General features: G+C 37.8%; 1 protein-coding gene across 1 annotated transcript in view; it reads left to right on the plus strand.

The window, feature by feature from the left end:
• KCNQ1 (potassium voltage-gated channel subfamily Q member 1) overlaps positions 1–14,138 on the plus strand; it is a 175,552-nt gene extending 161,414 nt beyond the window's left edge. Inside the window, exon 13 of the mRNA XM_039381428.1 lies at positions 14,078–14,138. Within this exon, the coding sequence (XP_039237362.1) occupies positions 14,078–14,087 (10 nt within the window). The 3' untranslated portion in view covers positions 14,088–14,138. The remainder of the gene's footprint in view (positions 1–14,077) is intronic.
• Positions 14,139–15,870: the final 1,732 nt, after the last annotated feature.

The raw sequence follows: 15,870 nt of genomic DNA on the forward strand, positions 1-15,870 counted from the left end.
TCAGGGGAGCATTCACTGTTTTTTACCTTGTCTCTATTACTGAATTCTTTTGTGATCTGCACTCTTTTAAATCTAAAACACTCCCATTTTCTGGAGGTGAAATGTGAGATCTAAAGATCTGAATTTGAGAAAGGTTGAAATCAATGGAAGCTGTACTTGACTCTGTCAAGTGCCATATAATGCTAACTGCTATTAATTCTTCATTTTCATGACCAGAAATGCAGATATTTTGTAAGGTGATACTAAAAAAAATGCCACAAAGACATGCTAAGGGGCTCAGCATAGGTGTCTAGTAGGCCCTGGTGCTGACTCCAGTAGAATTATCTCAAGTATCCACAGTTGTCCTCGGGTCGATCAGATCATGGAAAATGAGAGGTACTTTCATTTCGAAAAACTTAGCCAGGATTGTAAGGTAAAAGATGTAAAGTTAGTTACTGGTTTTTGGCCATAATCGCTCTGCCTTTCTAGTTTTGATGTGGCAACTGAGGGAGTTGTCATACCAGTCAGCTGCCAGGAGTATTTTGAAGCTAAATGTATTGATATTTCTAAAGTATTGATAATTCACTCATGGAAAGAACCTTGAAGTAATTAATCATTCTCTATTCATCGTAAGAGTAGAGGAGTGTAAAGCAAATAAAGAAAGGATGTCACAATTCATGAGTAGGAGAAAACAAAATGCTTATGGAGTGAGTGGTCCCCTCTGTGAACTCGGGTTTCCAGGGCTGTTGCACAAAGGCTGTGAGTGAATGTTTAGTTAAAGTCTGGATGATAACACTAAAGGAGGGAGTACTCATACTACGTGCTTTGCAGTTTCTGAACAATGAGAGATTATATATAATAATATGTAATATATATAATAACCCTACAAGACTGTACTTTTTTAGCACTTTTTCAACTGTGTACCTGTATTAAACCTTCTCAGTCAAATAAAAAGTTTCCAGGGATATGCTGAAGGGCACCTGGTCTACCTCTGATATTCCATCAAGTGGGTTTTCCTCAGCATGGGCTTCTAATAACAGCCAGCTGGGGTGTGATTTTGTGATTTGGTCTACTGGATGTTGTAGGACTATCAAAATCCATTTTCACTTCTTACCACTTTGAGTTTGAACTTTGGAACCAGAGGTAACTAATGCCATATTCCAGCCCGGCCTAACATGTTACTATTAACTCCAATAATTATAGGTATTTGTGAAAATTTTTCAATAATAATTACACCCTTTGACAGATTTGTGCCTTGCTGAAAATGTGATTTGTAGTGTGTGCTCTGATTGATTACCCAGTAGTGAGTCTCTTTAACAAGATGAACAAATTCTTTATTTTATTACCTGAAACAAAACAGGACATTTATTCAAATGTTAATTCAGCAGTTGGCCATATTAGTTCCATCTCAGGAAAAACAAATCTCAATTACTTTCAACTGTCCCTAGTACCTCATAAAGAGGTGGCTTTTTTGTTCACAATCAGTTTACAAGAACAAATCCCAACTGTAAAGATTGGTTTGTTCAGAAAACAAAATATGACGAAGTTTACTTAATCTCTAGAAGAATTGTATTTGAGTGACTGTATAATTGTATTTGTTTAGCTCACGTTCAACAATGACCATTGAATTTAAAAAGAGATTTTTTTTCTTGAACTGAAATAAGGAAAGTAACAGAATGAGAAGCAGAACATATACACAGAGTGCCTTGTGTGAGCTGTGATACCAGAGATAACGTGGTTGGGGATAACAGAGCTGAACTTCAGCTCTCACAAGCACTTGTCCACACATGGAATTATTTAGGAACAGTGATTCTTGAATAACTCCATGTGCTGACACTCTTGTTTCTGTCTAGCTTAACACACTTTGATGGGCTAAATTTGACCAAAATAAGGCAACCTTATTCTGGAATAAGTGTGTCTACACATGGAATTATTCGGGAATAGCTGTTCTTGAGCAGTCATTACTAAATAATTCCACATGTAGACAGTCCTTTAATCTAGCAAGTTCTTAAGTAATTTCTGAAAACATGGCTTAGTTTCCTCTGTTATTAAGGGACAATCTATATACTTTTATCAAAAGTATTGTTTTGAAAAAGACCCACATTTAAGTCCTAACTGCTCTTGGAAGTTGTGTGCTAGATAAGGGGGAGGAGGGGGGAGTATCTATTGGTTTTTTTCTGATATTATGGTGCAAAACAAGAAAAGTGTATGACAAAATAGCAATTTTCAATACAGTGACTCACACAAAGAGACTACTTTGAACAGTTCTGGAGTATTTTTACTAAGAAAGCGGCTTGAGAGAGATGATTATTGCTTTTTTTGCCTATCAGTTTTGCATCTGGTTGTATTTAAAAACTAAGACAAGAAATTCTAAGTTTTATCAGTGACAGAATAATATTGAAAATTATACTGTTTGCCTTACAGTGAAAACTTGTTTTTTATAATGAGGGTGTTTTTTTCCCCTGTGTTAAATATGTGCATGGAAATTCATTACAACCAGGAGTTTCAGGCCAGTGTAACTCAGGGCTTACATTCTACTTCACTATAAACTGTGTCTTAATGCATTTATCTGATTCACCTGTGTAAGTTACCAGTGGAAATCTGCATAGCTCATAGGACACTGTTCAGCTTGGCTATTTGAAGAGGTATGTTATTTCTTTGAGAACAGATTACGTAAGAGGATTCAGAATTTAAAACACATTCTTTGAAAAACCATTGGATTGTCTGTCCTTATTAGAAATGAATTAGCCTCAGGAACAAAATATTCAGAATTTCTCTACAAAGATATTTTCTGCAAAGAATGAAAGGCTCTGTAGTAATTGTTAAGAAGTTCTGACAATATTATGTTTTTTAAAAAAGCCACATTCTGGGTCAGTGTTATTTTCATGCTCAGAAATGTAAACATACAGCATGGTATACTATTGTTAATTCAGAGCAGTGAAACAAATGTGCATGGTTCAGATGGTGGAGAGATGTTTAAACAAGGAATAAATGTGTATGGCACATGAATACTCATACTATTAATACTGTTGTATTAATAGTGATGGTTCTGCTGGGACAAGTTATCACTTCCTGTAGTGAATTTCCTTACAGTGTAGTCAGCAAAATATGTGCGCTCTATTTTCTTTTTTTTTCTCTGGGATACAAATCTCCTATTTTCTACATGTACACAAAAATGTAGATTTTTCTGCATTGTTTTCTCCCACTCACATGAATCACATTCTTAACTAAAGGCAGCCAAACTAGCCTTCAATGTAAGCCTTTCTCCTAAACACCAACGTCAAAAAATTATCCTGCCGTGAGATCATAGCCGACTTAATTAAAACAAGACTAATGTGGAGCAGCATTGTACCTGATTTGCCTATCAGTGTCCTGTTCTTTTCTCTCTTTATCATAATGGAGCTGGCTAAGAAGAATTGGACTGCAGTTTTGCTCACATAAACACAAGTGAACTTTGGCAAGATCAAGACATACAGACAGCATTATTACAAATTCATAAGTGGAATTTCTGTGGATACTTCAAATACCTTTCTGCAGACTACCAATAGCCTCCTTACTGGGCTGAGGTAATTCAGTGTAGGAAGCTTGCTAAATAAACAGTAAGGTTGTTGCTGTGTTAATGTTCAGGTGCAGTTGTTCTGTATATTACTGTATAACCATGAGGTATTGAATCAACAGTGGCAAGGGACTTGCAAAAAACACATGCTACTTTTTGTGGGACAAAGTGTGTGTATGACACTGGGCCACAGTACCTCGGATACCCAGCTCTTGTTCAGCAGCCTTTGGGTTGTTTAAAATCATGGTAAGTTTATTTTCCCACATTAAGAAGCCTGCAAATCTCATAAAACTGGAATTCTGGTTAACAAAGGATCACGTTAACAACCTCTCATTTATATCTCTGTCAAATGTGTATTGATCACAGCAGTCCTACCGCAGGCTGGTTTTTGGGTGTTGCCAGACAGGTTCTTAAGAGTGCTGCAGTCACATGGATAGAGCTATTGATTAGGCTGCTTCCAGTCTCTGTGAAAAACAAGGACAATTTTATCAGGAAAATGAACAAAGAAAAAGTTATATTTTTCAAGTGAAAAGGCAGTGCTACCTTTTTACCTTCTAGGGAAAGACACTTCTCTGCTTGGGAATTGCTCTGTATCCCTTCTTTTTGTCGTGGTGCTTCCTGAGTGGCAGACCTCTAAATTTTCACCCTCTCTCAAGCCACAAGTGGTAAGATCTGCAGTTTAAAGTCTATTTAGACCAGGGCTGCATCCCTTTCTATTTGTGCACAGTTCTCTTATCAAATATTCATGCAACTCTTCCAGACCCAGTGGAAGGCATCTGCCAAGTGCCCTTATAATAAACAGGATTATATGTGGTGTAGTAGAGCCCCTGAGGGAAAAACCTCTTTTAAGCCCCATGTCAGGATTTTGTTTGAGGTAATCTCAGGTTTTCACATAGTTGTATTAAATAAGAGATGTTCAAAACGTTGTTTAGCATTAGCCAAGATACCAGTACTGGTTTAGGGGCATTCAACTTCAAAACGACTGCAGCATCCCTTTTCTGCTCCAGGTAAACCAGCAAATTGAAATTCATTGTTTGCTTTGGGGTTGCACTGGTCTTTCAATTTAATACTGTGCTCCAGAGCCCCTTTGGATGAGATAGTGTTCTGGTCCATATGTAGCTGCCGTTCTGTTGAATAACATGCTGCTCCTCTAAAACCTTCGAATAGGAAGGGACCAAGTATCAATGAAAAGTTTCTTGTGGATTCATGCTTCCTGCTTAGTGCTCTGTGTAAAACTAAGTGCTGTGTTTACTAGGCTTTATTTTTTTTTTTTTTTCATACGAAGTGGGAAAAAAACACTTTCTTAGTTGGAAAGTTTGTTAAAAAGAAACTGAAGTGTATATGTGTTTAGGTGCAGATAGATGTGCATTTTGTTAGCATGTCAGACTGACCCGACCTTTCTGTGTAAACAGGGTTAATGAACCTTACAAGGCACAGGATTAACAAGACGAAAAAGGAGCTCAGGAGTAGTGAAAATGGCGTCAGCATTAACTGGAGAAATGGATTGCTCTCCAAGTTTGTCCATTTGGCAGCACTTGTGGGCAAGAAATGTGACATTTCCTCTCCTTTTTTTCTTCATTCCTTGCCCATTCTTTGCACTCTGTCAGCTATTCAAGAAATGGACTTTATTCATCTGTACAAAAGGTGCAGTTTATAGATGCCTCCTGATCCTTTAAGGTTGTTTGTTCCAGGGCAACGCAAAACTAAAATACACCTTGTGAGTTTAGTATCTTGTGATTTAGCATCTGTGAATGTGTATGACTGTGTACTAGAATGGGTAAAAACAAACTAACTGCTGTAAAATGATTTTTATTGTTTAAGTCTCTTAGGCACCCTCTGTGACAAGTTGCAGTATGAACATATAAAGAGCCCAAATTAAGCCATGACTGTAGTCTTAAATAATTATTAACAGAAATACATGTTTATGAATAGGGGTGCTGTGGGTTTATGTATTATATAAAAATTGAAATGCGTTGCTATTTTAAGAGGAACGCTATTATCCCATCCCTACCCCTTTTCTCCCTGCCCTCTATGTTTTACATTTTCTTTCCTCTAAAAGAAACCCTTCCTGATTAAGGATCATGTTGAAAACTCAGCAGTTTTTAATCCAGCTCTCTGCAGGCTGCAGTTCATGCTTCATTTAACTGATCAGTTCCACTGCTACATTACTAGACAAAATCACCAGTTTGAAGAGAGAAGCAATTATAGGGAGTCATAAAAATGGAAGACCCCACATTTTAAGAAATGAAATGCATTTTAAAAACTTTACCTTTGGAGGATGTTTTTGTACATGACTAAATGAATAGCACACTTTTCAATGTTTTGCTACGCTTTGTATAACGAATTCAGATCAGAACATGAAGTACGTGCTCAGCTGTTCAGCAGAGACTGTTAAAAAGATTATTCTGCGTGCGTTGAACAGTGTACATGCATGTGAAAAAGTTTCAGCAAAGTAATGCATAAATGCTGGTGTGAACTATGAGTGTCAGACTTGATCAGTAGTTGTTAGTGTAATCCTTGAGGTTAGTATAAGTAGGGCTTCAAATCAGCAAAACTGATCCTCGTTATTTTCTGGAGTTGCTGGGGATATAACTGCGTGAACAGATGCATTGACAGGGACAACAAATCAGAGACTGAGAGGAGATGCTATGGGGCCCTAAATACTCTCATGGACTATTGCATAGGACTTGTTTAACCTGTTCATTTTATGGTGCCATAATCCTGGAGAGTCCTTGCTAGTGGGTGTTCTTGACCTAAATCCTAACAGATTCAATACAGTTGCAACATGTGCCTTGAAGGTTCCGAAAGTAGTCTCTCTTTTTTTTTTACTTTTTGCTTATTCATACTATTTTTTCATATGAATGGTTATGCTGACAAGTTCATATTAGCTCTTTCTTTAGCACAATACTCTTTAAATGGGAAACAATGCTTGTTAGTGCGGGTTTTCTTTTCTCCATTCTCCCTTCATTCACATTTTTCTGTGTTCTTACAATTTCTGTTCTTGATCAAGCCTTCTTCTAAGACTACTGACAAGACTCGGACTAGACTACCTTATTGTAGCTGAAAGTATAATGACTCAGAATGTCTCTTGCAACAAACACCTCAAATTTGGACATTCAAAATACTGGGAATTTTGTATTAAAATATAAATCCACTATATATTTGCTCAGTGCTTAAACATTTATACTCCTCTTTTGAATAAGATACTATTTTCTTGCTAGAACTTATCTTGATACCTTAGCTATTTAGGGCATTGTGTGATGAGTTAGTTACATGAATCCAGTAGTTACTAATCACATGGAAAAAATCCACACTGACCATATTCACAGTTATCACTTGCACATGCGCTGGCATGCTACAAAAACAGGAGCATCATAGAAGTTACAAAGTTGATCAGATAGCCCTGTCTCTGAAGGCTTTTCATGGTGTCAGATTATTTTTTGCAGCATAGCCTCATGAGAATCTGTTGTGACAATGCAAAAAAAGCTAGTTGTTTTGAGTTGTTTAGTTGATGCCCTACAGGTGAAAAATCTGTTCTAGTATTTCAGGGACTTATTGAAAATACTCCTAAAGCAATGTGGGCACCTCATGTGAGGCATTACAGCCTGTGACCAGTGACATAACATCATGAAATTTGTCTTGTGAGAGCAGATTCAAGTACTTTACATGATCATTATACTGCAGCTGAGTCATGTGGATTTTCTTTTTCCTCTAACATGCAGCTTTATTTTCCACAGCAATAAATGTATTTTTCCATATGGTGTGAGCCAAAGTCTGCTTGGAGCACCACCAGTTTAGATGAAGCAAATTCTTTCCCAAAATACAGCACTTTATAAGGTATATCCATTTCTGACAGGAACAAAAATATATACAAATAGTCATTACTTTTACTCAGAACTGATGCTCAACTTAGCCCATTGCTTTTTTTCAAACAATCCCACAGTAACAAAACAATACAAGATAACAGTCCATATGACTTAGCTGTATGTTAGCCATTAGAGTAAAAGACTTAAGGATGAGATATTTTCAGAAATCAGAATTTGTCATGTCTGAAAAAAAATTCTCTTCAGTAAGCAGCACCCGATAGCCAAAATAAGACTTAATTATTTGCCAAGTTCTTCTTAAATTGTTTGAAAAATAACACATCCCTCTCTTGGCAAAAACACACTAATTGAAGCTGAATGGGATATGCTGATGCATTGAATGCTATCAATGCATTTTGCTACTGATAGTGTTTCAGGCTCAATGGCTTAGAGATCTCTGCAAGTACAAGGAGTTTTTGGAAATTTTTATATTTTTATGATGTAGGTAGGGGACAACATGACATAGTTAATTGTGCAGATTCTATGTTAACATATAGCATTTCCTTTAAAAGTAGCACTGACAGTCAAGGAGAGATTACTACAAAGTCCAGGAAATATCATTTGGTCCTCTAACTAATCCCCATATTTTTGGAGGCAGAGGGAGAAAATGCTATGTGGGTTGAGGAGGTTTTTTTTATTGTTATTACTTATGAAAAGATACCTTAGGTTAATCCATTTTGAATGTCAAGAGGATAAATCTGACAGGAGTCAGAAGAGCTCCAGTGGAACTAGCACTACAAGTTACAAAACAGCTAACATCATCCAAGACTAATTTCTTTCCCCTGTTTGTCCTACTGTGGAGGGAGAGTTAAAAGGCAATTCTTGGAGAGTTGAAAGGCTCCATAATAGGGCTCCTCTCTCTAAGGGAGTAAAACTGCTTTGTGGCCTTTGTCTTCAGGCTGCTAATAAACCATCCCATGCTGTGAGGCTTTGAGTTCACTCTTAATTCAACTTCAGTTCAGCTTCCATCAGCTTTGGTTTCCCTGTCTTTGTGAGTTGCTTTTTCCTTAAATACATGTTGTATCTAACTCACATTTTAGCTTCTTCATTCATTGTGTGAGTTTATAAATATACTGGTTTCATAAAACCCTACTTGGAAATTTTTATCAAAGCATAGAAATCACCAGAAGCATTTCAGTAGCTGAGAGTTTTGGTGGTTACTGCTGTCTTTCTGTCTGTCTCTCTGAGTGCATGTCTTTTTCTGCCTTAAACCAACTTACAAATGTAAGGATACATTTATCCATATGAATCTGTGTCAGATCTTCTGGACTGTTCATAAAGGCACATTATTCCGTACAGTTTGGCTGATCTGACTTCTTCTCCCCCAGTCCCCAATTATGTGACCAATTTAGTAGTGTTTGCCTATTGTTTCTGCTCCTGCTTTTCCAGATAAGACCAAAATATAATACTTGGACTTGTAAATGCCAAGAAATTTGCACTTGGCAAATTACAGATTTGGCAAGAGTTGATTTGGGGGGATGTTCAGTTAATTTTGCAATCCATAAGGTCTGATGCTTAGGGAGCAGCTGTAATGGGACAATTCCAGCCCTGCCAGCCCAGCAAGGTGCTGTTTACTGCCTTTCTGCCTTTGTACCTAGACAGAGCTTAGAGAATGAGGGGGGGAGGATGGAGATCTCTCACCTTCTGGTGGGAAATAGTTACATGCCTGTGATGGTGGCCAGGGCTGGGCAGGCAGCACTTCCCTTCCCATGTGGGTATCTTTCAGGGCTCAGGGATCAAGGTGGTGCTGTTCTGTGCCCTCTGATGTTTAACCCTTAAACTGCCACTCTCACAGAATGGCCAGCACTGAGTCATCTGGGAACAGAGGACACGCACAGTCAGTGCACCTGAGCTTCAGAACAGCTGTCCTGACAAATACTGGTGTGATTGTGTCCAGAGCCAGAGGGAGCTCTTAAAATAAAATTAAAACAGATAAAATAAAGGATCCCCAGTACTTGCCTTGTTTGGGGTTTTACTCTAAACACTTGCCTAATTAATTAAATGTCCCTACAAGTCACATCCTTTTCAAATGAGCTTAAAATAGTTGCAGTTTCTGTTAGAAGTCATTTGAAGTGACGTGGTGGTGCTGCTGCATATATCCCACTGAGCACTGCTTGCATTTGTGCAGGCACACTTCCAGCATTAATGGCACAGGAAATAAGTAGGTGAGGGTAGTATGCAACAGCATGTTACTTAGGGAACAGGGGAAAGGTCTCATGAAGGAGAAATGCTGGATGAAGTACCATGAATTTAGTAGTGTTCTGAGGCAAAATCATATGAAAGGGTTGGGCATTCTTTACCAAAAGGAAGAAAATCGGTAGATTGGTCTCACAGATCTAATTTGTGACCTTTAAAGAAGGTTGCAGGGTATAGAAGCTTGATAGTCAAGGAGTTTCACTCTAATTGATATTCTCATCTACGTTTCAATAAATACATCTATTTCATATCTCCCAGGTTTGATGGGTTGTATGAATCTATAAACACTATGGATTTCTGTTTTGATAAGATCATATGGGATTAGGTCTCGCCAAGTAAAAAAGTAGAGAGTTTGATGGGTATCTGCTACTGTCTTCTCAAAACTTATAAGAAATCAGAACAGCACAAAAATTAAGCATAGGGTTGGAAATTAAAAGTTCTGTGTCTTTATAAATGTATGAAAAGCAGTTTATTTCTTGCTATTAATTTTAAGGTAAGGGAACTAGTCTTATTCTAGAATTTAGTCACCCAAATTTCAATTGCTTTCTGATTGAATGCTGCATTCATATATATAGCTACTCAGATGTGGAACTAGCACACACAGTTAGCTTGACGAATGAACTCTGCTGTGTCATAAATATGTTAGGAATTTAGGATTTGTTAATTCCAGAGTGCTGTGTGTACAGTTATCTGCAGCATGGTTGGTGGTTTTGTTTTGAGGTTTTTTTGGTTCTTGGCTTGCAACTTAATTCTTATCCAAGATGTAGTGAATCAAAATATACTTCAGTTCCATTTCAAGAGTTGAGGTTCAGGTAAAATTTATCGTCCTGTTAATGAATGGAAAAAAGCTAAGTACTCCAAATGGGAAAGAGTAGTAGAGAATTCATGGATTGGGAAAAGGAGACAAGACAAAAAATGTAGATCAAGGGAGGAAAAAATGGAAAGGAAAAAAGAGGACAGAAAACCTAACAGATGGAATATTAGATTGAGAGTACTTTATGCTTAGAAATAATTGAGATACAGAAAAGGACGTAACATCAAAAAACCCTCAGGAAGAATCATTATATGAAAGCATCGTGTAACCTGAAACTAAATACTGAACTTTTATGTCAATTTGTGAGATTTTTTAAAATTATAGTATAAAAGAGTAATTCTGTGCAATATCAGCTTTTCTGTTGTTGGTGGTATTTTTTTAATTTCTGGATTTTGAAAAACCTGAGCTAGTTTCTTATTGAGTGACATTTCTAACTTTTTTTATCCTGCAAACCCTAATTAATAAAACCTAAGTGTAGTTGGAGGGAGAGAAAATGCTTTATTTTAAAATGTTACTCTGTGCCACATTCCTACTGTCACTCTTTGCTTTTAGGACTGAAAATCAAACTGACCTTCGCCAGCTACTCTAATGCAGCTGAGAACACATGTTGAGAGGGCAAAGGCTTGCACACGTAAATGTGATTTTGTACCCTTGGTTCATGCCAAAAGAAAGTACAATTATTCTCTACTCAAAAGTCTCAGTGGGAACCCTGGCCATTGTCAGATGGGTGCTTTGTGCACATCTGCTGCATTGCCCAATGCTTGACTTGACTGCTCACCCTTTCATTGAGGATAAACAAGGAAATAGAAACTCCTGCTTGTGTAACTAAAAGGATATGAAAGGGTATGTCCCCATTTCGAAGCATTCTAGCAAAGAGTAGCCTGGCTTGGAACAAACACAGAGGAACAAAATATATACGTATTTTTCCAGGTCAGACTGCTGCATCATGGGTATAGCTGTGGTACCATGGAAAAATAATTATTCTTCAGACTTTTAAAAATATGTATATCCAGGCTCTGAAATATACAAGTAGATCGCTAAACAAACATGTCAAGTGTGATTAGTGTTGTGTGCAAATGGACTGGCATACAGTCCTTTCTGTCCCTTTTTGTCACCTTTTTAAGTTGATGCTGTCAAATACCAGAAAAAACATTTTCCAGTTTTCAGTTTCTTTGTGCACAATGGGGAATAACCAACACCTTTAAAAGCACTTAGAATTCTTTGTTATTGTATTTCACCCCATATTATTTTTCACCCCAAAATTGGCATTCCAGTAGATGCAAGTAGTGTTACTTAGATAGCTGTCTATCTCCTGGAGTAATATTTCCATTGAGAATTGTTTGCTAAGAAATTGTTTTGACCCAAGTTTAACCTTAGATGTGAAATGGGTGTAATTGTTTATGCCTTTGAAAGAGTGCTCATAGAAAAAGGACAAAACTAACTTGATGAAAAGAAAAAATCCATGACCAGATAGTAGCAGAAAGTTCAGGTAAGGTTGATAAATGCTGTTTTGACACGCTCATGTAATCATTACAATGTGGTTAAAAGTTGCACGAGCCTGCAGCAAGCCTGCAAGCTGACACAGCCTCTTACCTTCACAGTTTTAGATGCAAACTCTCTCTTCTGATAGGAGATCTTGGGTAGGCTAGTCACCCCTCAACAAAGCTCCTGGAACAGAGAGAAATCTGTATGCTATTTGAAATAAGTCATCGTGCAGGAGAAGTTACAGAGCACCTTCAGAAAAACTCCTCCATTTCTTAACTAGACCAAGGGGAAGGCAGTGCACAAGGAGGAAGCCAGGGCACCTCACACAAATCTCAGCTAGGATTTTGCAAGCTGAAAGGTGAGCAGATACCCTGTCAAGTAGCTTGTGTTAGGATAGAGCTATAGGCCTATATACACACATGCTGTCAGCAGGCTCCCTTTGTGTTTCACTGTCCTGCTACACCCTTTCACTTATACCTCCCTACTTTCCCTCAGGATGGCTCCCACCACTCTTATATGGTCATTCCTTACTTGGAGTGTCCATTTTCCCATTGTTTCAAGAGATCCTTCTTTAGTAGCAGCCAGTGTCATGTAATCATTTCTCAGAGAGAAGAAACTGAGAAGCATTTGGTCACACTAAAATGTGTGGGCTTTGACCCTTTCATGTGAGAATACTGATGCTAATGAGGGAGTTGGCATCGTGCATAAAGCATGTATGCTTTGTGAATAAAGCATGTGTGCTGTTTTCCCTTAAGAATAAACTTTTTTCCATATTTTTTTCATGTACTGCTACGTTAGTTTCTTCAAAATGAAGGAAGCCACCTTACTCTCGCTGCTGCCAGCATCTTTCAGCTGCCCTCTGGGGTCAGGCTTCTTTCAATGCATTCTCTGTTTCAGCCCCGTCCTCCCTTTTCCCCACTGCTACATACAGAGAGGACTGTATGATTGTCCAGGTGCACACAACGCTGATGCCTTCCAATTTAGGCAAGTGGCAAACCCATCTACTTTTATATGGTCACTGCTTTTAGAACTATATTTAACAGTATCCCTGCAGAAAATAGCAATGCATATAGAGTTAAAGCAAGCTGTCCTTCATATACAGGGATTAACCTTGCAGGCACAGGTGCAATACTTTCGAAACAGATATCTCATTTTGGCCCATAAATAGGTGCAGTAAGCTTCCTAAGAGCAGCAGCCAATCATTCTCATGGAAATATCTTAATATTTAAAAAGTAAAACTCAAGTAAGGATTTATGGTTCAGAGAATTTCATAGTCATCTCAGTGAGTTTGTAGAAGCAGACTCTACTGGGAGACATTCAATTTTCAACACCTAGTGTCACTTTTAGTGACTTAACTTTTCTTGTTTGGTCTACAAATACTTCTCCAGAAGGGCATGGGTCTGATGTCATATCTGCATAACCCCATGCAGGTGTCTTGGATACTACAGAAGTGCCTAAAATAGCTCTACATGCCTCTGTGCTTGCATCTAAATCCCATGCTGCTTAAGCCTCTGCTCTAATGTGTAGGAAAAGGCATTATGTTGCTTCAGGTCTCATTACTGGATAAAGCATTAAGTGAAATTTTGACAGCTTACAAGCTTTATAAATGTCAGAGTTGGTTTTCAACAAAGGCAGAGCTAAATGCTGTGTCCAGTATTTCAACTTAAAAGTATCACCTTAAATCATTCCTTACATCAGAATGTTCCTTCTGTAAGGTTTTATTCCTGTTACCCTCCTTGCTTCAGCAGAAAGGTACTATGTGAATCAGCAATTGTTCTCAAATGTGCAGACTATCTTCATATGTGTGTATAAATGCAGTTAGGGTTTATAAAATACTTGTAATGATGATTTGGTAGTATCAAAAATGCTCCTTGTTGTAAAAGGCTGCAGTCTGTACAGCTGCATGGTGCATCACCCCAGCCATGGGTTGCCTTTAGCTTCCATTTAGTGGCTGAAACTTGGAAACCACCATTTGCTGTAAGTTCAGACAACGAGACAGCAACTAAATAGTTGCTGCTTTACCTGACTGTGGATAACTTGATCTTCATTAATCTCAAAACTATTGGCATTTTTTCTTTTATCTTTCTTCTGCAGTAAATCGTCTCACTTGTCAGTTCCAAACCTGGAAACTCATTTTGTGACCTAGAGACCTGTGTCTCTAATAGTCTGTTTCTCACAATTTAGGGAAGCCTGAGGAGAATGAGAGAAAAGTAGCTGATTACCTCAAATCATGTTTGTTCATGGCACAAGATGTCGAACATGTTTGTGTGCAAGGTGCATCTTGGTCGGCTCACTGCCACACGGCTTTGAACTTCTTCAGCAGCAACGTATGTTAGTTTCTGTGAACTTTCACGGCAAAATATTTTCTTCTTGGCTGTTGTGGAGGAATGAAAACAAATATAAAGACCTCATTGCCATCATGGGATCTGGGTGATATGATGTCTTTTAAATGAGGTTTTTACTTAAAATCTTGCTGGATTTAGTGGCTGGCTGAGGCAAATATTTCCACACAAACACAGATCCTTGGTCCAGACTCTGAAGGAGCAGGAGTGCTAATTTTTTATGCTCATTTTTGTGTGGATAGCAGGTAGTAGATAAGAAAAAAGTTTCTGAAGACTGAGAATGAGGGCTCAAAAAATTAAAAAACACTTTACTAAGTTCTTGGCAGGGCAGTGTAGTATATCTGTAAGAAGCCAGTGAGAAAGCTTCAGAGCTCCAAGTGCCCTTATTTACTGTCTTAACTACGTGAGGCATGTGGTGGGTTTGTTCTGTTATAAACATTGGTTTGACTTAGCTACAGGAGCCAACTGACACTTCTTTCTGAAGACTGGATTAATTTTCAGTTTTGTTTGACACATTTGGACTAATCGACCGGAGTGACATCATGGACATCAAGTTGCACTGGCATACATCCTAAAAATGATCCTGTTGGAAACTTCCAGCTAAATTTCCATCAGTGGAAAATGTACTTTCAGCAAAAGCCAAACTTCATGTGACATCACAATAAGGTTAAGAGTTTTTCTGTCAGAAAGCTTAAAATATTCTGTGTGGGAGAACTCTTCCATCCTACCTGAGAGACCTTTAGATTGGATAGTTTGTTACTTGTTTTGTACAGTTTTGCTGAGCCACAGCATTCACTTGCCTCCTCAGCACTTAGAAGGAGGAGAAAGACAAGACTTATAGAATCACAGGAGACTGTTGAACCATCATATCAGTATTAAAGCCCTTCGTGTGAAAGAGAGACTTTGCCATGTCTGGTTTGGTGGATTCTCAAAAGGACCCTGGCCAGCTTTTAGCTGGACAGCTGTTATGACCTCACCCAGTTTTCAGAGGCACAAATGAAAGATTAGCAAGAAACAGATAGAGCTGGGGCTGGAGGCTCTCTTGTGAATGTGAGAAGGAGTAGATTTTTCTTTTTGTTTGTTTTCTCTTTTAAATTTAGAGAGCTTTAAAAATCTAAAGCAACTTCTAAAGAAGTAGTTTTGTTCTGTTGAGCTGATTAAAACATATTTAGAAGTAGAGTAAAATGAAATAACTTGGTATGTTGATAAAATAATATTGTTACCTTACCTTATAGAAATGGAATTATGGTTCAAAATACCAGATGTTAAGAGAAGAACCAAAGATATTTTGGCTGAAATAGACTTTTGGTTGCTGGAATTTATTTTTTTTGTTGTTTTTTTGCACATTTACTTACAATCTTCCTAAACCTTTTCAGATAGCTTTATGTAACACTAAATCACTAAAATAAGATTCATTGAATAAGGATATAGTCGCTGATATTTAAATCTAATCTGTTATTACACCGAAAGTTTTCTGAAGTCAAAGTCTGAACTCTCAAGAAGTGTTTGTTTGATCTTGGAGAAGATATCCCAGTGATTAATGTTAACGATAAGGTGTTGATTGGTGCTTGGGAGAACCTATTCATAGAAACAATAGACTATTATACTCTACTTTAACTACCATATAACAATATT

The sequence above is a fragment of the Pipra filicauda genome, unplaced genomic scaffold (genome assembly GCF_003945595.2).
Source record: "Pipra filicauda isolate LSUMZ 115617 unplaced genomic scaffold, ASM394559v2 scaffold222_size1277272_pilon, whole genome shotgun sequence".
Lineage (NCBI taxonomy): Eukaryota > Metazoa > Chordata > Aves > Passeriformes > Pipridae > Pipra > Pipra filicauda.